This window comes from Cygnus olor, chromosome 2 (genome assembly GCF_009769625.2).
Source record: "Cygnus olor isolate bCygOlo1 chromosome 2, bCygOlo1.pri.v2, whole genome shotgun sequence".
In the NCBI taxonomy this organism is placed as follows: domain Eukaryota; kingdom Metazoa; phylum Chordata; class Aves; order Anseriformes; family Anatidae; genus Cygnus; species Cygnus olor.
The window spans coordinates 51,761,277-51,788,692 of NC_049170.1; the positions used below are offsets into that span (position 1 = coordinate 51,761,277).

A 27,416-nucleotide genomic window follows, 5' to 3' on the forward strand; every position below is an offset into this window, starting at 1 on the left:
GTCTTACACATGGCTACCCAGTCCTTCCAAATGGCTCTCTTGTCCTGCTTTGAGCATGTGTGTGCAGGTATGTACATATGTATGTTTATATGCATGTGCACAAACTGGCACCACTTGAGCAATAGGGAATGTCACTCCTGTAAAACTTCCCTACAGAATAGTTTTTGCCTGGATTTTCCAGCCCAGCACTCACTTGCACAGTACAAGCAGGGCACTTTTAGTAGGGCTTGCCGACAATTATTTGGAGAAAACGATGGCCTCTGAAAGAGCCTGGTGCTGAGCCTGCAAAGGACTCTTGGGGCACTTCAGGCCCTAAACACGTCAGCAGCACAGCTGAACAGAAAGCTCTCCCTGCGACACAATATTGCATTGTCAGTGGAAGGTGCACCAACACTCCTGCAGATAGGCGATTGGGGCAGAAAAAAGGGCACCTTTATAACCATATCTCACTCGCAAGCTAATCGCACCAGTTAAAACCCCCACTCCTTTCTCATTTTTCCCCTATCGGGAAAAAAGTCACTGCATCTGGGTTTCCAAAAACGCTGGGCGCTCGGTAATCCTCCCTTACAACCTCCGGCGGCACCGGCGTGGGGCAAGGGACGCCCGGCTGGGGATGCTCGGCTGGCAGAGCCAGGATGCAGTGGAGCTGAGCCCAGGGCACGGGCACGGGCACGAGCACGGACACGGGCACGAGCACGGCCGGGAGCCCCTCCCCGGCCCGCTGTCCCCGCCCTGCCGTGCGCCCCCCCGCGGCCCGGCGGCAGCGCTGAGCGTTGGGTGCCGGGTGCCGGGCGTTGGGTGCTGGGTCCTGGGTGCTGGGTGCCGGGTGCGGAGCGGAGCGGAGGTGTCCCGGCGGGGATGCAGCATGGCCGAGGTGCCCGCAGCCCCGCACCGCACCACCGGCTCCACGCTGCTGCACCCGCTGAGCGCGCTGCTGGGCATCCCGCTGGACCAGGTGAGCTGCAGCCCCCCGGGGGGACCGGGTCGGGAGCCGGGATGAGCCGAGCTGGGCTCGGCTGGACTGGGCTAAATTCAGGGCTGTGCAGCCCCCCGGGGCGAGCTGGTGGCGCTGGTGGCTCTCTTTGCCGGCTGCCTGGGTGGGAAGCCGTTGTTTTTCCGGCAGCGCCCTGACAGAAGCCCCTGGTGCTGAGGATGCTGCAGGTCGCAGCAGCGGGGGATTTGTAGCGCCTCCGGTTGCTCAGCCTGCACGGTTCCGGGCCGTGCCGTGCCGGGTGGCGCACCGGGGAGAGAGCACGGGCACGGGCACAGCTCCTCCAGCACCCTGCCAGCGCAATGCAAAGCGCCCGTCCGGAGAAACGTGGAAAGCAGCCTCCCAGCAGAGCGAGCTGCACAAAGCCCTTCCCGGCGTAATGCACTCCGGGCAGCGGCGTTGCCTGGTTGCTTACAGCCTCCCGGTTACGCTGACCTCCAGCAGAAAATGCTGATTCTCCACACCCTGCACACACACACACACACGCACACCTCCTTTTGTTGTTTCAAGCCTGCATGCACCTGCTGCCTTTTTCCTGCATTCTTCCAGCGACGAGGAAGTTCGCTCTGGAAGTTTGTGCTGGCCAGGACAAGTCTCCACCAAGCTGCGAGGAGACAGAGCTGTGCTCCGAGAAACCCAGGCAGCAGGAACAGCTTGCTAGAAGTCAGCAGAAGATTGGGACTTAGTTGCTTTCTCTTCTGTTCAGAGCGGCTGGTGCTACGTGCCATTTTTTGCTACTATTTGTTTTTCAAGTTGGGCAAGAAATACAGCATTTCATAGATTAAAGCCCCAAACACGCTAATTTTTCATTTTATTTTTTTAATAGCAGTTTTTGCTGTGAGAAAGAGATCTGTGGCTCAACACTAAAATTTTTAAGTGATAAAGGCTTATAATTATCTATCAGCTAATACTGATGTTCAGGAGAAGGGGCAGGAAAGGTGATCACCTCCCGTTCGAGGTGCTGTGCGCCATGACTGGTGAGTAGGAAAAGGGGGAAGGGGCCCTGAGCAGTGTGCATTTGCTGCTCCAGCTTGTTTGCAGCAGCGTGGAGCACACACAGATTGGGCTGGCTGGGTCACCGAGCCGTGCCACTGGATGGCCTGCAGCTTTTCCTTCGAAGCTTTCAGCACCCTGGTAGGAAGATGATGCTGGCGGTGGGAAAACCCTCCCCACGCTTCTCCCGGCTGGAGGATGCACTGCTGCATCTGGTTGTGCACCCTGCCTGTCCCAGGCCCCCGGGACTGTTTGAGCCAGTTGCTGATGGCAGGCAGTGGGTGCGTGCCTGCTGGGTTTTCTTGTCCCTGCTCCCCCAAAAACGGGAGAGCACGGTGCGAGGTGTGCAGGCGGAGGGAGCATGGAGTTGTGGGAAAGCTGGACGTGGCCGCCTCGACACAGAGGGCTTGTCACTTCTGCACAGGCCTCTTCCCGTGAGGTCTGTGCTCTGAGAGAGGTTCCAGCCTAAGAGAAAAATCAGAAAAAGTGTTGAGCTGAAGGTCGGGCAAATGAAAGTAGTGATTGTTAGCCTTTCATTGCCGAGGTCAGAAAAGCTACAGCCGGCGTAGGTGGAAAATGTTTTGTCATCAAGTAAGCAGCCAGTGTGTCACTAACCATACGAAGCAGGGGTGAACCTGAGAACATCATTTTTCACATTGTTTTTTTAATTTATTTTACCAACTGTGACATAGGTTTAAAAGCCAGAGGGTGTAATTCCTAGCTGCACGATGTACCTGGCAGACTGTTCATGTTTTATTTACTAGATAGTGTATCGCATGAGAACATAGCAATGTTTTCTGCTTTAGATGCTAAAATAGCCCCAAAGTCGCAGAGTGTATTTACATGGTTCTTTAATGGATGATTTATCTTTGAATTTAACATTGAAATATCATTTTTTTTAAGGAAGAGCTATATTCGGTAACAAGATTAATGAGCTTGAAAGAGGATGAAAAGACTCGTTGTGTTCAATTCATCCTCATATCCCAGGAAAGCAGACTTTGAAGTTTAGCTGACTTGTGTTCTAAAAATATCTGGCTAGGTCAACGACACACCTCTGGCAGCATTTGGAAAAAGAGGGGGGGTGTTTTGATTGTTTGTTTTTCTTGTCACACATGCTCCAAATCACTAATTCTGGAGCACCATCCCCTCCAGTAGGCTTATACGGTAACATTTGGCAAAATATATTTTTTTTCTTTTTTTTGGTCATATGTACCCTAAATCACTGACTTTTAGGACATCTTCCTCTAGCACAAATCAGTGAGATGTGGTAACTTTAGGATTAAACTTTTAATAGTGTAATTTCTGTAAGCAAAATGCATTTGTATATAAATACGGCGAAGAAATAAGTACACAATCTAGAGGTATATTAAAAGTATGTTTAATGGCATCATTTATCCGTACGGCATTTCTACCATGCCTTCTTCAGCTCTGGGCATCTCTAGAAGTAGGATGGTCAGGTTCGAGGGGTTAAAACATTTGATTGAAAGAAGTTTCACTTGGCAGGGTCATTTTGCAGTACAGCTCCCTTGGTGCCCTGGGTTGCTTTGGAAGCTGCCCAGGTGCCATACAGCAGCTGCCCCACAACAAACCGTGTTGTTTAGCAGGCCTGACCCTGGCCTGCCTCCGACAGTACCACGTTTGTTGACTTTCAAGGACATGCGTCGTGTTCAAGGAGCATCCCTCAAAAAACGGTGTATGAGCCTCTTCTCGTGTTTATATTGGATGGTTTTTAACTGGAGGGTTTTCATTGATGAGCCCTGCCGCATTGCCCCTGAGGGGAAAAATATGTATTTAAACCTAACACGGGATGCTTTGGCTGCTAGCTGTGCACCTTATCTTTTAATCCTTTCACTGCAGCTGACCTGCATATTCATGTTTTGGCAACAGTTTGAATCAACCACCAACTCTGTGAGGGACTGAAGGGCATGCATCTGAGCCCTGTAGTAGCTGAAGTATTAGAGAAGAGTTCCTGCCCTCCCTTCAGTTCAAATAGCTCAAAGCATGCTCGTGAACTGTGGTGGTGGTGTTGTTGTTGATAAATATGCGCTGTTTTTTTTCTTTATCAAACATCAACACAAATTCTGATCTCAAAATTGGGGGGTTGTTAAATGTAACAGTTTTTCAACTTACTGTTTTGCTCTCACTCCAATGTTGCTTCCCCATTTCCTGGTGTTAGCTCGTCAGAAGACTTATTAGTCCTCAGCTGATTTGCATAAATTTTCTAATTTATTTTTTGGGGTCAAAAAAGAGAAATAAAGATTTAGCTGTCTAGGAACTCGACAGACTTAGGCAGGAACCTGATAGTTTCTTTACCTGTCTTCAACATAAGCTTTAGAAGATGTAGTGCTGATGGGGAAAAAAAAGCAATTTGTTACAGATCGAGGCAAGATAACTGAAGATAGAAGTTCACTGAAAAGAAAAGTAGAGTTAATGCCTAATTTTTATCTGAAAAAAGCTACTTGAAGGTGACAGCAGTAACCGGTCAGGTTTGGTATGAACTCGGCTTTATTTTAATTCCCTAATGCCAGTCACTCTGCAATTGAAAATTCAATGTTTTCGTTTTGAATTGCGGCAGCACTGTCAGATTTACTGCCTCCCTGCCTGACATGCCCTCAGCTGGAAAAAATAAAGCTGTGCAACCCTCAGTTATTTGAGAAACAGTAAGGAAAAATGGAATATGAAATCAACGTATTAATACATATTTACAAAGAGATGTTATGCTGCCAAAAGCAGCTTTAATTTTTATATTTTTTTGGCTTTTTGGTACCCAGATTCTGAAAAACTGTAGCCTGTAAAGGAAATCATTAGCTTTTTATTATAATGGCCTGAAGGACACAGCAATCTGTTAAAGAATGGGGCCACTGTGTTGCTGACCCTGTTTTGGGTCCCCGGCAGGGCACAGTTCGTAGTGCTCGTGGTTCTGCACAGCTTTTCTGTGCACGTAGAGCAAAGCCATTCTTCTGCTTGTGCAGGGTCTGGGATGCTGTATGTTACTGAGACAGCCCTGAGGTGGAGGCATAGCTCTTCCCAAGGATTAAGGCTGTCTCCAAAGTGTTTCTTTTTGTTCAGGTCAGTTATTATTAACAATTGCAACGATACACATTTTCCTCTGCCTTGGAAACATGCATTGCCTTTTTCAACATGTTCTCCCTCAGTTTGGCATCAGAGTCTTTGACCTCATGGCTGATGTCTTGGTACTATGCGTGTAAATATTTCCACATCCCTTCATTCCTTGAAAAAAAAGTCTGTCCTAGTAAGTTTTTCATTTGGCAAGGGACAAGAGTGCAATGGGAATCAGTCGCTTGCAATTTTCCCCCTTTTAAGCACTTTCGTTCTCATTTGTGTTAAACGGGACCTGGAAAAATAAGCATTAGAGTGCTGCATAAAGTTTCCTGTAACCTTCCCCGTGCATTAATCACACTGGGAATGATTTAGCAGTGCCCTGCAGCTATTCTGAGATAGTTTAAAGTAGTGATGAAGCTTGGGCACCAGCATTGGGGTCTAAGCACTGAGCACAGAGCTGGCTCTGTGCTTTCAGGGGAGCCCCTGATACTTAGGATTTATTGCATGTTGGCTGGCCTGGCATGGTGCTTAGTGCCCTGGATGCTCCTTGGCTGCTGTTACAGGTGAGAACGGACAGCTCTTGAGGCTTGCCAAGCTGCAAATGGTGCTGGTACTCCTTGGGCAGGGGAGGCTGCGGCACCGGGCTTGGCATCGGTGCAGAGGTGAATTTGACCTCCTGTACTTGTCTAAAACCAAATAAAGGGTCTGAGGTCAGTAGGCTTAGTTTCTCTCAGAGTAAAAAAATCCCATATGTCACCTAGTAGTTGCGGGTGTCCTTGAGAGTACGAAACTTAGAGTCTTCTGGATCCTCAGGTAGTCTAGTGAGAGTATCTGCAGAGGGATTCCAGAAAGTCAGGCTTGCTCTTAGAGTTACAGTCTGGTGCACAGATTTCCGCCATCCTCCACTAATAGTGGGAGCATTTATGTTAATGTGCAGTTAATATAACAATTTGGGAATGAATCTCCTGACTGTCCCCACTTGGCACACTGAGTAAACCTGAGCGTGGGGTCCTCGGCATTACCTGCTTTGCTCTCCAGATCTGCTCTTTCTGGGCCACGCTACTTGCTAACGTAGGCACAGCCAACAACTCTGACATGAATTTGGTGGTTTCTTCAGAGTACAGCACTGGTCAGGCTCGTTTGGTTACTTTGATAAGGTGGAATCCAGCCCGTTCTGTACCGGGTTCAGCTTGGTCACCCTGTCGCAGCTCTGCAGGCAGGGAGAACTGCACTTGGAGAGAAAGGGCCGAGGCAAAACCCTTTGGCTCGTCCCTCCCCAGAGCAAGATGGGATTTGATCATTCTCCTCGATTGGAAAAGTTCATTTTCACCAGTTCTTTTTTTTTTTTTTCTTTCCTGACTTAAAGTGTTTTAAACAGCTTTGCAAAACTATCGGTGAGTACAAAGCAAAAAGAAAAACACAAACCATAGTTTCAGCTGTATTTTTTTTTTAAACTTCCTTTGCCTGCTTACAGTATATTGCATCCTAAATGGAGTTGGGTGGGAAACAATTTTTAGTGTTTCACACTTGCCTCGTGATAAGAAATTTTCAGGTAAAAAAACTATAATCTTAATATGAGTACACAAAACTTCTAAGTGTATTTCTGAACCAGATAAATTTATTTTGAAACATTTAAAAATTCCTGAATAGTTTGTTCCCATCATTCCTCTATTAACAAAATATCCAAAAGAAAAATAATTTTTAAAGCCAAACTCAAACCGTTAACTATTAACCAGACAGCTTTACCAGCTTGAAGCATTCTGTCATCTGTATTTTCTGAACAGCAGGAATAATGCTCCCAACAACCAGAAGGAAAGGTAGTCGATCCGCTGATAGCAGTACTGCCTGGTCCTAGACAAAACAAATACTAAATGTTAGAACAATTCTTCCTCCATGGTTTCTAGTACATAACCTCATAACCTGCCTCTTTCTGGATTTTTTTTTTTTTTAAAAGGTATCTGGGGACTCTAAACACTTGCTGGGTGTTTCTGGGTGATGGGGTTGCTGGATGACAGGGATTTTGCCTATGGCTGCTGTGTGTGAACGAACTGTACACCACAGTGAATCAGATGCCTCCTGGAAGCATTTGAGCTACCTATCTAGATGACTTGTCCAAAGGGCAGATACACTTGAGTGCATGTGTCTGACTAATAAATCCTAGACAAAAATCTGGCAATCCTGTGGACTCGCAACTTCAAAATTTGTGGTTCAGTATCAGATTAAATTCCGCAGCCTTCCAGTTCAGCAAGTGAGTCAGGCTGGAGACCTCTGGGAGGGAAAAAAGGGAAAGGAAATGAGTCCAAAGGACTGATCCTTTAGATCAGTCTTTTGGATCACATGCAGAACAATGAATAAATAAATAAATACCTATCTCAAGCCAAGAAAGCATCTTCAGCTGCTGGCTTTCATGCACAGGGTGATTGCTTGCTCCTTTGACAGGCCTTGGTCTTGTGACAACAGTTCTAGGTCAGCTTGAGCAATTTCTTCATCTGTGTGGTTTCTTGTTCAAGTGGCTTTCAGCACTGTTGTGCAGATAGGGCAGGAATGGGGAAGGCAGGATGACAAGGCAAAAAAACAAGGCATTTGAGGACCCCCCACTCCCAACATTTCTCAGATAACTTCAATGCTTGTTTTCATGCTCATACATACCAGTTTTATTTTGAACTTTTTTTTCCAAGTACTGTTGAGATGAAGAGATTTAATTATTAACTCTTACACCCAGCTTAAATGGCATTATCAACTAGTGAAAGTAGGTTTTTTTCTTCCTGTTATCAGAGTATGGGAGTGTTAAAGAATGGTATGGTGTTGACTTTGTTTATCTCATGAGTGCAGGGAGAAGGTAGTTTCAATCACTGGCTCTTTAGCTTTGCAGCTTTTTCACCAACAAATTCCAGCTGATCAATGATTTATCTGGTTGCGGGACAGACATTTTTAGAATTACTTCACTCACTCACAAATACTGCAGTTTCTTAGGTTAAGTTACCTTGCATTTATACCTCTTCTGCTGCAGCGTTCCTGGGAAAGTTTTTCAAAGTATGCTGTTTTGAAGACAAGGAAAAACCAGTGCAGACAAATGATTCGAATACGGTGACTGGGAAGTTAAAGGACTTGTTCTTTGAATTGCATCATTTTTGATGGCATGGTGTTTTACATCCACAGTGAGTTATAGGCACTGCTAGCACCCACAGCTGTTTGTACCTTTGTGTGTGTGTTTGTGTTCATGCATATTCTCTTGAGGCAAGAATTTGTGGTCTCTGGTTGCCACAGCAACAATAACACTACACTCTTGTAGTGTTTTTTTTCTGGTCTGTTTTATACCACTAAGTTGAAAGCGTAGGCATAATACTGTGGTACGTTGAGGGATATGATAGAGTCCTATGAGAGTGATCTTATTTGTTTTTCATTCAGAGAATGTAACTTTAACGTAGTGTTACCTGTACTGCAGCTTCTCTGCTAGGGTACTACTCCCTGATTGCAAACCTGCAATTGCAGAGAAGAAAATGGACTCAGCAGTTGGGAAAAAGAAAGTTTTAGAGAGGGTCTGCTCGTGCTAAACAGCAAATAAAATTGGAACAAAGAAAGGTCCAGAGTAGAAGGAGAATGGTGACATATACGTGTTCTTGTCTGGTTGCAGTTGCAGCAGTCAGTTGAAGGATAACTATGGGTATTCTTTGCCATGAAACCAGAATGAAAACATGAACAAGGTAAAAGAGAAAAAATTACAAGCTAGACTTCTTTTCTTAAACGTGCAAAAACGAAGTGGGCTCTTTGCTTTAGAAAACTGACTTTTAAGAGGGATCATGGTAAAAGTATACGTGAGCGGTATAAAGGAAGTATAGGGCTTCTTCCCTTCAGTCTCCCAGCTTGTCCACATGAAGAGGAAGATGGGATAATGCTGAAGGCTGCAGATTCAACAGTGATTCAAATGATTTTTCATACAGTCTAGAACTGGGCTGTGAAACTCATTTCAACAGGATGCTGCTAAGGCCAAGAACTTGCCCAAAGCCAGTGAGGACTTGTATGTTTATAGAAAAAACACGAGTATCCAGAGTGAAATACTTAACAGCTTAAAAGGGAAAGCTTTTGGAAGTACATATTATTTTGCTGGCTCCTTTCAGGGCTTGTCCCCTCTGCAGTAACCAGCTTCTGGCAGCTCTGCCTCTGGTGTTGCTGATGCTTTTGGGATCCCGAGCCACTGCTGGCAGCCCAGAGCACGGCTGCTCTCATTACAGGCGAGTGGCTCTGGCAGTCATCTTCCCCTCCCAGGGCTCGACTCGACACTGAGTTTATCGCTTGAGTTTCTTCATGCTGTTAAAACAGGGAGCAGATCTCTGTAGGGAAGGTAGTTGACACTCAGGAAGGTTCACCTGCCCATTGCCCTGTGTTCAGGGAGCCCAGCCTACAGCTATCTTGTCATCTTATATATTAAGTCACTGTCCACTTACATACTTTGCAATGTTTTCTCCTCTTGTGTATCCCTTCACATGTCTCTTCTGATTTTAATAGGTTATTTTATCCGCATGGTGAGCATTTCCTGTCTGCTCAGTTCATGCTGCAGATCTCTTACACTGTATTTGGGAGTTTTGTGATCTGCACATTCATTCTCTCTGATGTGGTGCAGCAGGTGTCTGGTGTAGTCTTCCTTCATCCTTTGATAGGGTTCTGACATGCTGATCTTTAGTCTGTCATCTAACAGTTAATCAACCATACATTTTACATGTGCCATTACCTGAATTGCCTAGCTATCTCAGTTGGACTCCCTGATTTTCTGGCTTGGATAGAGTTGAGTCAGGCTTTAAATTAGATGAATTTCAGGGCTCAAATAGTTATTGGGAGGAAATTGATTCCATTTCTGCCTCCTCTTTTTTCTTTTTCTTTGACGCTTCAGTATTTAAGCACAACTGCTAATAAGGGCAATGTACCAGGCAGGTTTGGAAGACCCTAAATGGCAGGTGTGACTCTGCTTCCCACGTCTGGGATCAGCTATTTGCAATCTCCTTGGCTATTTCTGTGTGCTGGCTGGGGGAGCCAATGGCCTTGTTTATTTGCTGGCAGGTGGAACTACTAACTGTGTCCTTGAGAGGTGTCAAGCAGTCAGTGGGGACCCCTGTCCCTGGTCATCCCCCTCTGAGACCCCTTTCCCTTGTCTGGTACAAAGTATGTACTACCTGTTGCTCAGGTGCCTTCCAGCATCAGGGAAAGTGATACAGCAGTGGGAAAAATTTTGTCTGTATTTTAAGACAGCTTAAGTTTGCTTAAATAAATAAATAATTAAAACCTGAAATACTTTCTCAAAGTGCTTCTGAAGTATCTAGATGTTACTAGTAAAAATGCTGTAATAGAAAGAGGTTAAAATAAAGTTTGCAAGCTAGCTGTGCAGGTCATGCACTGTACTAGTTCTTTCAAAGCATTTTTTTTTAGGCTTTATGTGTAAAGGGCTTGTTTGAAGGGGAATTTATAATTATTTATGCAACTTAAATGATTGTTGAATTTCTTTCCCCCACCTATTTTCATGTTCATAGTGTAGATCGAGAAGAGCTGGTTTGGAGTTTTTGGACATTTGTTGCTGTGCTTTTTGTTTTTTCTTTTTTTTTTTTCCCTCTTGTTTGACATTATGTTGCTTGTCACTGCATAGTAGGAGCCTCACTTTAATAATATTAAAATATAAGGGCATTCTTTTCTTTCTTCCAAAGTGCTAAAGGGAAAAAAATTGAGACATACTCCTGTTGCCTAATGGTTGGTCTCCTTTGCAGGGGAAACCAAGTTAGATTTCTGCTATTGCTGACTCATAAGCATGGCAAAAGTACTTCTGGGGAAAAGTGTTAATACTGTGACTAACTAATGCAAAAGTGGGTGTGTTTTCTTTTCTCCTTCCTGATATAGCAGTTATCTTTGGAAAATTTCAGTGTTAGAGCCCAAAGATCTGCTGAATGATATACAAATAGAAGTATGGACCTCTTGGGGGGGGGGGGGGGGGGGGGGGGGGTATATAAAAAAGGTGGCATGTTTATAATGAGGCAAGGAAATAAAATATTTTTTTTCCTTAAATGTAGTATATTGTAAGTGAAGCCTAATCTGTAGCAAAATCCAAGTTTCTCTTTTTTTTTTTTTTTTTTTTTTAACTGTTTACATTTCTTATTGAGCAATTGACACTTGCTCATGCTGTGTTTTTTTTCCTGTAGTTTTTGTTTTGTTTTGTTTTGGTTGCTAAGTTTGAAAACTAGGAAACTTTTTTTTTTTTTTTGTGGGAGAGAGGGAGAAGCCCCTGGAATTCATTCAGGGCACAACTTTTCAGCAAAGTACTAATGATTTCCAGATATTTTAGTTTAGTGACAGTGAGATGTTCGACTTGCAGGAAGTCCTGAGTGGTTGTCACTTTTAAGTTACTTTTTTTCAGTTAGTGTCTGAAGTTAGGCACCTAAAATTAGACATGTTCCAAACTCCAGCTTCCAGAGATATTTGCTGTAGATGTAAGGTGCTTGTAACACAGGCATAACTCAACAGCTGGCTACATTCTTTTCTTCTTGCATGGTTCAAGATCCAAAATAAATGAGTGTAATGCTGGAGTATACTGCAAATTCTGAGAAGAGAAAAAAAAAAAAAAGGGGAAAGGAAGAACAGCCACAACAGGATATTGTAGCTGTACACGTTTTATTGGTGGCTTCTCTTCCTGCCAAGGTTCTGAAGGGATAAAAAAATAAGTCTGCAGCCCACATAAATGAAGGTTAGATAAACACATTTTATGTTAAATACCACAGAGCAATAATTTTACCTTTTAAACTGTAGAATAATAGGGAAGAGTAGTATTTTATGACTGAAACCTCATGGTTGTGAAAACAAATATCAGCTGTTGGCAGTTTACTGAGGCTTGCTGATTCCACACAGTCACCAGTATAGCAAAGGAATAGGAGAAATATGATTGTCCCTTTGAATAATAATAATAAAGAAAACATGCAGTCTTCTGGAAAAAGACTAAAAAAGTGAAGAAAAAGGTTATCTGGAAAAATGTATTTGCCAGTAGAAGCAAAGTATGGGGTGGCAATGGGACACTCTGCATGCAACTCCAGAAAATAAAAGTTTTCATGGTTTATGGAAACAAAGAAAGCGAGTTACTAGTTGTTATGTTTGCAAAGATAATTGCCTAAATGTAAATTGAAAATGTGATTTCCCAATCAAATAAATGGTTATGACTAGAGGTTACTACAAAAAAGGTGGCTCTGCATATACACCCTCCCCTGGTGTCGTGTTCCTTTTTCCTCTCTCGTGGAAAAACCTGTCAGTTGCCTTTACTGATGGCTTCCGAGAATCTTTGTGTATCCTCCTTTGCCAGTGGGAGATCCATGCTGGAAGGTAGCTGGGGATATTTTCAGTACCTTTCAGTAAATGCTGTGGCTCTGCAGTGTCAGAGAGGGTTTGGTGGCACCCTGAGGTCTGTGCCCCACATTTTGCTACGCTGGACTGTGGGCAGAAGAACATAGGTGTTCACCTGTCTGAGTTGGTGTGCCCTGAAGGGATTGCTTTTAAACTCAGCTTAAAACGTTTTCTTCAGTGCTCGCCAGTTTTCCTTCCCTTCTTCTGCAGGCGTTGTTACTGGGCATTTCGGAGATGCACAGCTACTTAGGGAAGAGCACAAGAAGAGTTGAGGTTTGCAACACCTGCCTGCAGAAGCAGGAAGCTGGTGGTGTTTGACAGCACCCGGGACAGAGAAGCATTGTTACCTGCGTCTCTTCCACACGTACCGGGCAGTAAATACACAGGCACATTGTTTTCTTTTTTTTTTTTTTTTTTTTCCCCCCGACTCTATTTCAAGCACTTGAAGTGGGCTTAGTTTATTGCAGAACACCTGCTTCTGAAATATACCATTTTAAGCTGGCTTTAAGTGGTAAACCAAAGAGTGGAGCACCAGGAATTGTGGGTCATTTTTGGCAATCCTGCCTCTTACAGTGAAGTGGAAGTCCTGTATCATGGTCCTGAGACTCCTTTCTCCTTCTGTTAATGCATGGAGCATTGCTACTGTTCATCTTCCTAAGTCTACAGTGTGCATTTCTGTGGCTAAGTTTATTCATCTCCATTACTTTTGTAGGCAGTAGAAGGACCTGGTTCAGACTTGTATTTTAGGACTCTATGAATTGCAACCTAAAATTCCCTTTATTCCCCATTAACAATAAAGGAATTTTGATGGGCTGGCTCCAATACTGACATCGGTGTTTGGAAAGATAAATTCTACACCTTCCTTTAGCAAAGTCCTTTCATACAGTTTTAAATCATATCCTAATACGCTATTTTTTTACAGTGCCTTTGTTTTAAGTTACTAAGAGAATGATTTAAAGTTTAATACATGATGTTCCAGATTTTAGATGTGTAAGGGCCTAATAAATTCTTACATAATACCACTGATATGTCTGAAAGTCTTAATCTTTGATCAAGACACTTTATTCCAAGAACAACGGGTTTAAACTTATCATAGTGCTGACAGTTTCTTCAGCGTTTTGGGGGGACAGGACAACAACTTTCTTTTGGTGTAGAATAACTCATGAAGTCGGCACTTTTTTTCCCTTGCGGATATTTGTTTCTTTCATTGCATTCACTCACTGGGATATCATTGCGAATAAAATTGCTCAGTTTGTTGGTGTGCACTTTTATGGTGTGACATATTTTTCTATAGAAAAGGAACTGAAAATAGAATTGCACAGACATTGCAACAACGATAATGGGGCAAACCATTTTAGATTTGCCAGTTCCCATTCTAGTGCAGGATTGCACTTGAAGCCTTCTGCTTTGTTTTTAAACTGGTGGACATGTATGGGCACTAGGTTTTCATCTGGCTTGAAAGTTAAGCATGCTTCTGAACTGGGACTTGAGAAACATTGCTCTAAGTGTTGTGCCATTCCTACATTCATGCAACTTCCATTGGTAGTTGGGGAATATAATTTACATTGAAGCCACAGACAGACATGCCAGCAGGATGGCTGGGTATACATATATGCATATGTATCGTCTTCCTCCTCTGTATTGAATAAATTGTGTCTATTACACAGACAAGGCAACAAGGTACTTGACTTGCTGTGCTGTGTTCCAAGATTTTAACAATGAAACCTCTGAATCTGGGAAAAAATGCAGATCTGTATTGATGATACTCTTAGCACTGTTGCTTTGAAGTTGTTTACTATAGAATACAAAAACTCAAATTAGATGCCTGAACCCTGCAACTGGCAGAGAAAGGAGGGAAGCAGTGCTGTGGTGTCTCTACCATGGGTGATTCCCAGTGCTTCGGGGACTTTCAGAAGAAGCTTCGCAGGCACCAACGTCTCTGCTTTGTTGTGTTTTACTCTTCTGGAGTTGTTCTTTTCCTTGTTTCCGTTCATTTTCACTTCTCTCTCCTAACTTCAAGTATGCTTAAATTGGGTCTTCTGAGTGGATCCTCTGAGAAGAGCTGGAGTGATGGAACAATGTGATGCCAAGGCAGATCTGTTCCCTCTGCTTTAGTATGAATCTGGTGCTTAAGCAAGGAAGGTAGAAAATAGAAGATGCCATTTTCCCTATGGGAAGTATAAGGTCCCAGTGACTTACTACTTCCTCTGGAAGCTTTTGTAAAAAAAAAAAAAAACAAGGCTGGTGGTCCTAGTTTTTTTTTGCTGTTAAAATTATTGTTTGGATAACTACATTTAACTCTTCTTTCTTTTTTTATTTTCTGATTAAAATATCCTCCATACTTTGACCTGCTGGCTGTAGTTTTGCTTTTAGACATCTGCCATAATATATCATGCAATGCAGTAGCTGCACAGAGGTGTGTCAAATTGTTCTGTTTAAAGTACACTTTTTGGGTAAAAGGTGCTGTAATTACAGTGTTGCCTCACTGCTGAGTAGCCTGAAGAAATGAAGCAGCTCTCCTAACAGCCTAAAGGTGTTCTGAGTTGTTTTTATTTTATTTTTTTTATTTTATTTTTAATCCTGAATGACTAAAAGTTCCAGCTTGCTTGATTTTACTGCTGCTTCTATTATAAGTAGAATTTAGTGCTGGCTATCTCAGGTACGAAGGAATTTCATCACACTATGTTTTGGCATTAGTTACTGAGAGAACAGTAATTACTGACTTGCAGGTAGTGGCAGAACATCACTGCACATAAATGATCACTACTTAAACATCTGTTCAACATACAGAGTCAATACAGTTCAGTGCAAGAGTTGTTGACAGCAAGCTAAAGCTGCGTTTGGATCTGGTCCACGTGTTAAATGTATCAGCCATCAAAACCGTATGTATGAATGTATAACTCAGCACTGTGATGTAGGTTTGACTTACCAGACTTTTTACTTAAATGTTTTTCTTTTTAAATTTCTGATGTCTCAGGATTTAATCTGTTCTGTAGCTCTATTTGTGTGTCCTGCTAGTGATTATTCTGCTGGTGGCTTCGTAGAGGTAATCCAGAAAGAACATCTGTTTCAAGTTTATAGTCTAAATCATGGAAGGATATTTGACTGTGCAAGTAGGGAAACAGCAGAATTCATCCATGAAAACAGCACAACAGGCCAAAATGCAGTCAATTTGGCATATTCTACTTTACCAACTCCATATTCAGCATACAACAGCATCAAAAAAGCCAGGGCTATAAGAATTTAGTGCTACTGCTGAAGAGGCCGATAATCTGAAATGAATCATGCATGTACTCTTCCCTCCCTCAGGAGAGGTATTTCTCAGATTACTGTTTGCTTTGCTTCTGCTCCTTCAAAATCTTCCACAGGGCTCCTACAACACAAATTCAGAGAAATGAGAAACCTGACATGATTTCTGTGATACTGCCCTTCTTTTTGGGGTGTTTGTCACTTCCCTGCAGAGTTAAGTGATCTCTGCAGAGAATATTTGTCCTTAGGGTTCATAAAAATAGTCTGGAAGATCAAAATATTTTGAAAAAAAATCACGAAGTATCAGATATCTTTGAGAAGATCTTGACACACCCATTTCAAATATCACAGTTTGGATGTTACAAAATGCTGTCAGAACAGCAGGTCTATTTTTCAACATCAAAGTAGAAACGTCTCCAACAAAATGAACTTAAACATGTTGTTTGCCAGGTGTCCTTGGTTATATGTGAAAAATAATTTTTTAAAAGGGGAAAACCAAGTTATTGCATTTCTATAATGCTCACTTTTTCTTTGCAAGTGTGATACCTTCCTGGAAGATGGGGCTGATCTCCAGTGAAGAGGAATGTTTTATTACAGCATTCCCTGTTCAAAATACTACCCAAGCACTATTGGACTCCACAGACAGTGAGTGGTATGACTTGAGAAGAAGTTGCTATTGCTGTCAGTAGTTTCTATTAATATGCTTTCTTATGCTTTTCCAGGTACTGAAAACAGCTGTTTGGTGTTCTGTTAAGTTGGTTAATGAGTAGAGAAAAGATGCTAATTTACAAGATAAAAAACCTTGTAGCAGCCTCCTATACTATTGCTCAGTACCTCACTAGTAGACAGCAGCAAATGCTTAGTATCTTGACCGTGCTATGATGTCATTTTAAACCGATTGCACGCTTTCTTTGTGCAATGGATTTAAAGCCTTATTCTCTAGTTTTGCTGGTGAATGGTAGACTTAAAGCCTTGTTCTTCAGTTTGCTGGTAAGCTCAAGGCCTGGGATAAGAGTAGAGGTACCTTCTGTGCAATCTATAATCTGAGGACAGTCTGCGTCATCTGTTGCCTGATGAAGCTGGCATGGACCTGAATGACAGCTGGGAATATTTTGGCAGCCTGTCTGTGCAGAACTCACTTGCACCTCTGTCTGTGAGCATATATGAACGTGCATCAAGCCTGCTTTTGCCCAAGGGCTGTATGTTGCAGGGGATGCATCTGCACCGTGTCATCAAACAAGTGACAAGTTAGCAGGGTGACTTATTGTATTGATTTTCACAGTGAATGAGAAGTAACTCAAATTAATCACATTAATAAGATTTTTGCATACAGAGGACTGTCCGTTTTGAGTAATGAACTTAATTGCCATTTGGAGTTTGGAGGGAACTCTGTGGTCAATTTGTTACATCCTCCTAGATTTCTGGAAAGTGAGATCAGATTTTCTGCTGGTATAACGGAGGAAGAAAGTAGTAAAGGAAAAGCAAAGTATTTTTGTGGTCAGAACAGAATGTAGGATGTTTCTTCCTGATACTTAACTATAAGGAAAATGTTAAAAGCATTAAAATAAGACTACTTGTTTAAGCTTATTGTCTCTTCCTGAAGTATGATCTAGCAATCCTCAAATGTCTATTACCACTTTGTTAAATAGGGAGATTTGCAGATGCAAGGATTGTGGGATGGGTGGAATGAAGCTTCCCAAAGTGGATGATTAGTAGCCCACCCTGATCTGTGGTGAGCAGTAGCCAAGACTATTTGTCATGATTTGGTGAAAGGGTGCAAAGCCAAGTTTTGCCTCCTGCCATGTTTTCTGTTTTCCATCCCAAGAACTTCAACTGAAGAAAAGCACTTTCCATTTTATCCTTGTAAGATTTCTGGTTTTCATTGTTAGGGGTGTGGGTTTTTTTTCCACATTTTCCAGTACACCAAACTACATATTTACATGTCTTTTTCTGGAAGTGAAGTGTGGCAACTTGCTATTCCCCAAAGCCAGTTTTCCTCCAGAACAAAAGGTGATCTTTGTTTCCATTCAATGTTGCTGGCAGGGGGATCATTTCTTCCAGATGCTGACATTTTTAGAGACAGGTATCTAATGCCAGGTATTTGGAACTTTGATGTTGTGACTTGCCAACTGGCCCATAAAAGTGTCCCACTGCAGATGGTTAATGAGACCCAGTAAAAGATAAGACAAGAATTTTCTGTTTTATTTCATTTCTTTCTGAGAAAGGTTAGGAAGTTGGAGGTGACTTCCCCATGTAGTACACCCTGCATGTTGATAGAGACAACTGAGAAGGTGACTGAAGGAGTTAGTGTTTCCCCTTTCTACAGTACCAATCCAATATTTGCCAAGTTGGTTTTACCCTATTAAAAATGGGAGAAGCTCCAAATGTTTGAATTTTGAACAAACCTTTTATGTCCTTCAAGGGATTTGATTTTGGTGTGAAGAACTGTATGGGGATTTTGAAACCATTATGTTTAGTTATTCTTATATCAGCATCATCCATGCTTATTCTGTTGTTTTGATCAGAGTGCTAGCTTTGTGTAAAATTCAGATTTGCAGACTGAACATCATTTTGTGTTATTGCTATTAGAGAATTTGAATGGATAAAAGGATGGAACAAAGATTTATTTTTCTTCCTTGTTCATACCTGGTGTTTACATGCTCTGGAGCCATCTGAATTTTTTAAATCAAGACTATTAGATATTAAAGAATTCCTTAACCGGACGACAATAACCATCAATTCAGTTGGGCTGGATCTGTTCCAGATTTTCTCTCTCTTCAAAATTACAGATATCTTGTTTCTGCATTGTAAGGCTGCCTTCAGCTGGCTGTGACTTGGATGCAAGTCTTCCAGATGTCAGTGCAGGATACTGTGATGAGACAGGCTTTACATCCTCCAAAGTTTAATCATGGAAAATGAAGATAGTATCTTGTTTTGGCAACGTATCATGGGCTCTGATTCCTGATTTTGTTACATCTTACTTGCTGGACCATGGAAGAAAATGACTGTGTAAAAAAATAAAGGTGTTTCTTTTTTGCTAGAAAAGTTGATGTGGAAAAAAAAATTAATGACAACACAGAATATATGTGACTAGCCAAAAACAAGGGTTAAATGACTTATAATGATGGGTCACAATGGGAGATAATTGCAGGGATAATTCCCATATAATTTCTTTTCTGTTTCCGTGTTATTTTTATGTGGACACCATCCATCCAAGTTCAGAAGCCCTCAATTTACAGTTAACAAATTGTTTTTAGCAACAGTGGAAATAACCAAAAAGGAGTAATATGGACTCTTTCCCCTTTAGGAAGGAGAGGAAAGTGTGACTCTTACTTTGCCTGTGATCCAGTACAACATTTCTTAAACTCTCAGGGATATGTTCACTTAACCACCTTAAATACCTATATAGTGAAGAATAAGATGCATGTTAAATGGAATGCACTAAAGTCACTGTCAAATGAATTGGCAGTGTTTGTGTGTGAGTGCATGTGTTTAAAAGTGTTAGGTATAAATAATTAAATAGAGGTGGCAGTCATATGAAAAGCTATCACATCACTCTGTTATTCTGTAGAGTAGTAGGCCAGGTCTGGTGGCAGAGTTAGTGCTCAGTTTTAAATAAGGAATTCTGCCTTCCAGGCAGATTGAATTTTCACAGCACTTGGAATGGAGTTCCCCAGTTTTGCTGGTACTTTCACATTTGTTTTACATTCCCCAAATCCAAGAAACAAACAACACCCCCCCACACCCCCCCTCCCCTTGTGACAGGCTGGAGTTAAGAAAAGTTTTGGTTTGGTTTATCTGTGCTTTCAGCTTGGCTCAAGTACACTCATTAGGGACTGATCAGTAGAAGTATCCTGCAGTTACTCAGCATCTTTAAAAGTCAATCTTGCAGTAAATTGTGTTCTAGACCTTTCAGGGAACTCTGTTCAGCTAAATTTGATCTTCAGGCTGAACCCCACAGAAATCAGATGCCATGTTTGAATTCTAAGTGCAAGTGTCCAGTGGGAAAGGTACAAGAAATATTCCTCAATACTCAAGTTTATTCTTTTTTTTTTTTTTCCCTCAACAAGTACCAGATAGCTGATGGATGACAGAAAGGTTTTATCAGTAATTGTTATATTTACCTGGATTTCTTATTCATCAGTGTTTTGTTCCCTCTGTTGATGAATCCTTTATAACCAATCATGTTGTTTGTAATGTGTATGTGTTACTATAAACACATATCTTGTGCACAGCGTTCATGTTGTTTTCTCCAGAAGCATTATAACCTACCAGCACACCCTGAGTTTGATTCTGTGCTTCTACCACAGATGTTTGAAGAGCTGGAGCTGGCATCCTTATGTTAGGCATCCTGTTGCATGCTGTACAAGGTGAAGGTGCTACAAACCAAACTGTGGATGATAGTTATTTTGTGGGAGAGAATCCAAGACTATAGTTTAAAAACCAAAACAAAGCATAAGGGGCATACTTTTGCTTTTATCCTGGTACAAGTATTTACCCCAACTTCTGCAAAAGCAGCATAAGGAAGAAATTGTCTTGGTGAATCTGTGCAACAAAGTGTAGATGTAATAAGGACATGGCTGGTGTACCCCTGCTACCTTTAATCCCAGTAGCACAGTTAATGCATGCTCTGAAGAAGCAATGGTATGGGCTAGCGACAGGGTATGTACACAAGGCTGCTGTGCTGTTATATACTGTGTGTTAGCTTGTGATGAAGTCGCTGCTGCTTGCTTTCTGGTGCTGCTATGGTTACCTGTCTTAGCCATATAAATGCTGTTATGAGTGTGTCTGTCATGGGATCTTGCACTTTAATTTTGCTGTGTGTATGAACCTCTGATGTCCCATCATTAACATCTTGGACTGAACATACAATGACTAGATGAAAGTAAAATAAAAAAAAAAAAAAAGATTGCTTACTTTGACATTCTTTAGTGGTGTAAAGCATCCATGAATAATGCTGCACAGAAGGGGATATTGTCTTTTAAACTGGTCACATCAGGTCTCTTGGACTGTTTGCTCTTTCCTTCTTTCTGTACACTGAATGAGAGGGGCTCTGCATACCACAAAATTGAGCTTCCCTGGATGTACAAATAAGACTGCAAGTGAGAACAGGTTGAGGTGGCCTTAAGGTTCACTGAATAGTCATTTCCGTGCATCCGTTGGTTGTGAAAGCTTGTGTAGAAAGCATGCAGTCAGAGCAGCCCTGTAGGGGATGCGCTCTCTTCAGCCTTTATGCTGTGGAAGGGAGAGAGGGAGGATGTGGATGTAGTGTTTTGGGTGTAACTGTATTGCAACAGGCCAGATGAGTGTTTGTAATTTATGCTGCAGCATTTTGGTTTTGTGAGACCGGTGCCATTGTGTTCCTTTATTTTCCGTGTAAGATTTAAAAAGTAAGAACTGTTATATTCAAAGAAAGCATAAAGTACTGTCATGATAAGACATGCCCAACTCCTTGCTTTTAGGTATAGTTCTGTAATATCTTCTGTTTGCAAATGCTGGTAATTTACAGGAACAGTAAATAAGTAGATAATATTTGTAGATGTTCCTGCTCCAAAGAACTAAGATTAAGTGAATCCAAGTATTTACATAATTGCATTATTGTATTGCATTGCTGCAGTTCCTTGATTTCAGTGATGTAGGCAGTAATATAGCCAACTAGGCTTTAATAAAAGTGTTTGATTGAACAGCACCATGTTGGATGTAGTCCACCAGAATAAAAGCAATATGGGTCTCTACCATCCCATTAAACACATTGTAAATGTTTTTTGACAAGAATGGTTGAAGCCAACAACCTCTGGACAGCCAGCATGTCCAAGTGTGATATATTATCCTGTCCTGCATTGATAGTTTCAGATAATCCTCTAATCCAAGTGACTGCTAATATGTTGTAGACTATTTAGCTTTGCGTGTTCTAGGATGACATGCTGCTGGAGAGCTCAGAGTGAATTAAAAATAATAACAAAGGACTGCGGATGAATAAATTAATTTAACTCCATCTGTCTAGGGCCCAGGCTGGTCTTATGGATGTGGTACCCTAGTGCTCTACTGCTCTGTTAGAGATGGCTCCTGAGTTCTGTTGTTTCTCTGGCTCCTGTGATTTCTGCTGAGGCTGTCAAAGAGAAGCTGACTGGAGAAAGGCAGCTTGGTGTCAGTTTTGCTCTGAGGACATTGCAGCTTTTGCTTGTCCTGGTGCCTGATAGCAGCCTCCAGCCAGGGACTGATTGTCCTCCACGTATACCTGATTGAATCATATAATAATTCAAAGTCCTAGTCTGCTTCCTGGCCTCTGCCTTGCACCAGGAGGGCAGAGAGGGGTGGCGAGTCACCACTTGGGCTCACAAGTGAGAGTTCAGAGAAACAAAGAAAAAATCAGTTTCTCTCACTTTTTTTCCCCTTTCCTACCTCTGCTCTTTATTGTTCTGAGAATGGAGAGACTTCTCCTCCTCCACCTCCAAGAATTAAAATATTTTTCTTTGTTTTGCTCTTCTCTTACAGATCAATTTTGTAGCCTGTCAACTGTTTGCCCTTTTGGCTGCCTTTTGGTTTCGTATTTACTTGGGTCCCAGTCACGCCAGCTCTGCTGTTCGCCATGCATTTGCCACCCTCTTTGGAATATACTTTGCTGTCTTCTGCTTTGGGTGGTGAGTATTAATCGCCAAGTAGACAAGGCTTGGGCAAGAATATTTTTAAACTCCATATCAGCTTTTCTGGATATTTTTTTTTTGTCTTAAGGCACTTTCTATTTCATGATCCTTTAAAATTAAAAAAAAAAAAAAGAGGGGGGGATTCCTACCAGCATAACCACCCCAAGCCCTCAGATTAAAATGAGCCATGAAAACATTTGTGAGTGAGGTATTTAATCTGTGATGTATTTGTTCTGGCAGTTAAAGCCATAGTAGTATGCTGTGAAGATAGCTTGTTTGGAAAAGATGCATCCAGTTTGAAAGTACACTTTGAGCTAGGCAGCTTTTTCTCTGAATCAAACACGCTGACATCTTGTCAATAAGTGTTAATTTTTATTGGATATTCAGGCTATAAAAATGCCATTGTGATAATCCATGTTTACTGGATCAACACACATTTATGTCATTCACATGAGAAAATATTCCCTCACTCAGAACTGCCAGCCCCTGCAAGTCACATAGAAATCACTTAAATATTTACTTTGTTGTCTTCAAGGTATTCCATTCATCTTTTTGTCCTGGTGATGATGAACTATGGGATTATGAATACGGCGAGTATTCCCAACATCCACAGGTGAGCATATGTGGCCACAAGACTGGAGCTGCTCCTCTGGGCTTCTTTCCTTTCATTGAGAAGCATGTGTTTTTTTTCCAGTACCACTTTATCTTCTTTCCTTATTTTCTTTCCCAGTTACTTGTAGGGGCTTTGTCCTTTCAGTTACAGAAGCAGCTGTAATTCCATTTTGTGGTTTTTGCCTTGATATATTGCATTTCCCTATGAAATTGCTGGTCCCAAAAGTAGTCTTTTGCAGGCTTAGCATTTTATGCCCAATCCCGTGGTTTCTTGAACATGATGAAGTCATTTTCTCCTTGGTATTGCGTCCTTGAGGATTGCTTTAAATAATCATTTTTAATGGGTTTTCCCCCTCGCTGCTTGGCCTTTAAGTATTTTCCACTTATTCTTGAGTTAGGTAGTTCAGTTAAGGTCACTGTGGCAGCTTAACTTAGTGATCTGTGAAATAAGTCTTGTATTAGGTGCTGGGCTTGGAGCTTGAAAAAGTAGAAAGTTCCACATGCTTTATTACTTTGAAGCAGAAGCTTACAGCAGCATCATGAGAAGTTCTCGACCATGGGATCTTTCCTTTCCCTATAGAGATGTCTTAGAGGAAGACACCTAAGCCACATAAAGGGCTTTATCAAGTGAGTGCCAGCTGAAAGACGGAAAGCACTCTAATGAAAATGAAAACTATGTGGAAGTTACGTGTGCTTCTTTCACTGAATAAGGGGAAATTCCTGTGAAGGAACTCCTCTGCTCAGTCATTTAGCCTTCTCATGTGGGTGCCATACTCTTGTAGGAAGCAGGATTTTTTAAAATTGTGTAGGCAGAGTTATTTGCTTCCCATCAATTTGCATAACTGGGAAATTTTATTTGTAAAACTGCTACTTTATAGCAGGCTAGAGGGATGAGCTGGCAGTTCTTCCCACTACTTTACTTTTGTGTTGGCATCCCTCAGAGTACGTGGTTCATCCTGTGGTTTGGTTTGGGTGTGTTACAGGTGGTTTCTCTCTCAGTGTGGCTCTTTCTGCAGCTGCTGATGAATTCAGCATGCTGAATTCACATCAGTCTGAACTGGGGATCTGAAACACTTTCTTCACTTGTCTTCAGGGTCATGGCTGTCTGAGGATCTAATGCTCAGATCTCCCCTTCTTCTTTACCACTTGTTGAGGCAACCCCTCTCCAATATCCAAACGGGAACCATAATTTATGATTTGTTGAGGAGTGCTTAGAAGTGTGAATGATAAACAACAGGCCTGTGTTACAGCAGTCACTAGCATTTTGCACCAGCACAATAATGTTAATGAAGAAGGTTTATTTATTTATTTTTTATTTTTTTCCCAGCCCATCACAGAGTATGATGGCAAAGCCCAGAAGTCCAGAGATAATTAATACATTTTTTAAAAGTAATTGGACAATGTTTGTGACAGAAATGCCATCCAGAGGCCAGAAGGAAAAGTTGCTAAAGATGTGTATTATTTGTTTTCCAGTCATTATCCCTGCCCATCCCTTGAAGAAATGCAGGAGTAACTCATAACTGTGAGAGAGATGAACTGTAGGAACCAAGACTACAGAGGGAGTCATCCAATGCTTACATCTTCTTAGACAAGTTGGAGTGGTGGTAGGGAAATAGGCATGGTTTCATCAGGAAACCCCCCTCACTCTTACTGTTTAGCCACTTAGTCACAATGGAAAAAACACCTGTGCATTGGAACAGAAACGAAGCCAGTTTGCATAATGTCACCTACTACAGCGAGATAGTCATGTGTGTACTTGAGTCAACGTGAAATAGCAATTCAACATGCTGAAAAACCTTAGGAGGGCTGGGAAGATTGGGTTAGGTCTTTTCTACTGTATTCCACTATACTTGAAGTACATACACATAATTAATTTTAACAAAATAACTGTATTCAAGCTGCTTGAGAAACTCTAAAAAATCAAGTGTAACAGCTGGACCTGTGCATGCAGAAGGCCCCTGAGAACACTGGGACCTTTGTAGTGGGAGTCCAAGAGTTGTTCTCACCCCCTCCCCACCCCCCCCAAATACAAGTGGGAGTGAACAAAGAAAATAAAGCAACAACATAGTTTAACCTGCATGCACCTTTCCCTGGTTATTTTCAGCTAGCATGCTCTCTCATGAGGCTGCCAGCTTTCAAGACTTATAAATTGACAAATTAATCTAGCATCGGAAATGCTCCCAGCCGCAGCAGCAACTCTATATGCCTCTCTCTGCTCACCCCCATTTCAATCTAGGTGCTTTACACTTAAGCACTGAGGCTTAGTTTAGACACTTCATCCCATCTATCATGGTTACATATCTCGGCTGGGTGACTTGCCATTCTCAGTTGATGAGAGGGAGCCTGAGGACCTCACTGGACTGGATGTCTGACTGAGATAAAGTAAGATAGATTCTGCTCTGAATCGCCTGAAGAAGCTGTCATGTCCCCTCAGCCTGCCTTTCATCTTGCTGTTTGCCGTGGCCACGTGCACTGCAGGTTGTCTTATGATCCTTGGCTTCAAACACATCACTGTCACTCGCACTACAGTTTATTAGTCCCCAGGGAGAAAAAAAACAACTCATTTCTTTTAAAGCCAGCCATAATTTGAGAAAGGCCTGGCTCATTTTCAGTCATCTGCTGACTGTGGTTCTTGTTTGATTTCATCTTTAGTTCGCTGCTCTGCCCCATCCTATTCTGTGTCTGGTGGGGGAGGATCCTGCCTGTGGCTCGGCTCTGCTGCGTGTGCAGGGTGGGCAGTCTCTTTCCTCTGTAGGTCTTTGTATCTTCTTCTTTGGCTAGTCTCTCCTGATGTAGGGAACACCAGCAGGCCTGGTCCTGGCCCATCTCAAGTCCATGGGACATAAGCCTTTCATTCTGGTGTCCCAGCTCACCATTGCGCTGTCTGGTTTGCTTCATTTGTCAGTCTTGTTTCCAAATGTCCACCTGCTTCTCACTTTCCCGGTGTCCTCTTTCTTGCTTGGGTAAACACAGGGAGAAGTTAGTTGTGGGAAGTGCTGCATCTGGCCCACTGGGATGCTGCAACGCTTCCAGACCTCAGACTGTGCAAGTTGTAGGGTAGAAAGTGTCACGCTGCTCACCTGCCTAACAATGTTGGGGTCATCTTGGAAAATGGAGAGTGAATTTGTCAAGCTCCACCTAAGGAATGCTTCTTCTGGAAGGTGGCATAATTTGGCATTCAGAACTGAAAAGATTAGGCTATGCGTCATTAACTGCCTTTATACAGAATGATTAGAGAGAAAATATTTTAAACTTGAAATAATTTAGTTTTTGGTAGGTCAGTAAGAGTTGTATGTGTAAATAAAGGGCATATACAGATAAAAAAGGCAATGGATAACTTCAACACACGTGCAACATCATCTGGTTTCAATACATCAAATACATGAGTGAGACAAATTTCAAAATAGCATGCTAGAGGGGGAGCTCTGAAATTGGGATGCCCAACTTGAAGTGATCCTATATTTTCTTTTCCTTTTTTTTTTTTCTACCCACAGTGTGAGGAGACATCTCCGTAATTTTTCAGCTGGGTTGAAATCCGTAGAAATCCTCTTCCAAATCCTCTTTGTGAGATCTTGAAACGTAGATTCGGACTTGTAAACAACATAATTTGCAAAAATCAAGCCACACTCCTAAACAAGCCCAAACCCAGTCTGAGTGATTCCTTTTCTTGTTGGTACTTGTGTTGGTAACTATGTGTTCTGTATGTTATGTTTTTAGGTACTCCTTTGTCGTAGCTATGGGATACCTCACGTTGTGCCACATAAGCCGAATATACATATTTCACTATGGTATTCTCACTACAGATTTTTCCGGGTGAGTGAGTCTGCAGGCTGGGTCCTGCATCAATTAATATTAGTTGAATTTAGTACATTTTAAGAATAGTATTGATGTTATCTGGGGAGCGCCCTCAATTCTGTTTGCCTTAAGCTTTCTCTAAGACCTTTTTAAAGAAAGAGGGAACAAACACTGTTTTTTTTAGTGACTCATTGCTTCTGCTGTTTCCCTGCTAGGTGCTACCTGGTTAGTAGGTGGTGGTTCCCCCTCGAGCAGCCTGCGAGGACAGCTCTGCACAGTCTCTCGCAGGTGCTGGAGGGGTGAGCCAGCAAGGCTGGTGCTCTGGGTCCCTGGTGCTCAGCCCTGAGAGGTGGCATGGGCTGGGGTGGGCTTCCCTTCTCCCACTTTCCTGGGCGTGGCCATCGGCTCGGAGCTGTCCTTTACCCTGTTCCCATTTATCTACATCTGGGAAGGAGGCCAGGGGTGGTGCTGGGAAGGTGTTTCCCACCCCAGGGGATCCAGCTGCTGGCAGGAGAGGCTTGGGGGGTGACTGGCTGGAGGAGCTGGGTAAGCAGAGGAGAGATCAGCTGTCCATCTTTGTGCCCGTGGTATGGATTCTGTCCTTGGAGCAGGTTGTGGCTGCTGTTAAACAGCACAGCTTCTCAATATGCCATGCATTTCTGTGGAACGGTGGTGTTTATATGAACTGTTGGCTCTCT

The 27,416-nt window shown here is 42.3% G+C and overlaps 1 protein-coding gene and 1 long non-coding RNA gene across 5 annotated transcripts in view; both read left to right on the forward strand.

Annotated features, from left to right (window-relative positions):
• Positions 1 to 727: 727 nt before the first annotated feature.
• MBOAT1 (membrane bound O-acyltransferase domain containing 1) overlaps positions 728 to 27,416 on the forward strand; it is a 56,909-nt gene continuing 30,220 nt past the window's right edge. Inside the window, exons 1-5 of one of the 3 annotated variants that reach the window (XM_040548104.1) lie at positions 731 to 955; positions 16,206 to 16,319; positions 22,163 to 22,308; positions 22,847 to 22,924; positions 26,641 to 26,736. In XM_040548104.1, coding sequence (XP_040404038.1) covers positions 22,875 to 22,924; positions 26,641 to 26,736 — 146 coding nt within the window. In that variant the 5' untranslated portion in view covers positions 731 to 955; positions 16,206 to 16,319; positions 22,163 to 22,308; positions 22,847 to 22,874. Of the gene's footprint in view, positions 956 to 16,205; positions 16,320 to 22,162; positions 22,309 to 22,846; positions 22,925 to 26,640; positions 26,737 to 27,416 lie in introns of all 3 variants that reach the window. The other 2 variants (XM_040548102.1, XM_040548103.1) reach the window with 2 other exon arrangements.
• Positions 3,038 to 13,439, forward strand: LOC121065333. 2 transcript variants are annotated; one of them, XR_005816996.1, is made up of 2 exons: positions 3,038 to 3,677; positions 12,629 to 13,439. It is a non-coding gene; the product is annotated as an uncharacterized LOC121065333 (long non-coding RNA). The 2 variants fall into 2 exon arrangements; XR_005816997.1 differs by lacking the exon at positions 3,038 to 3,677 and adding an exon at positions 11,069 to 11,771.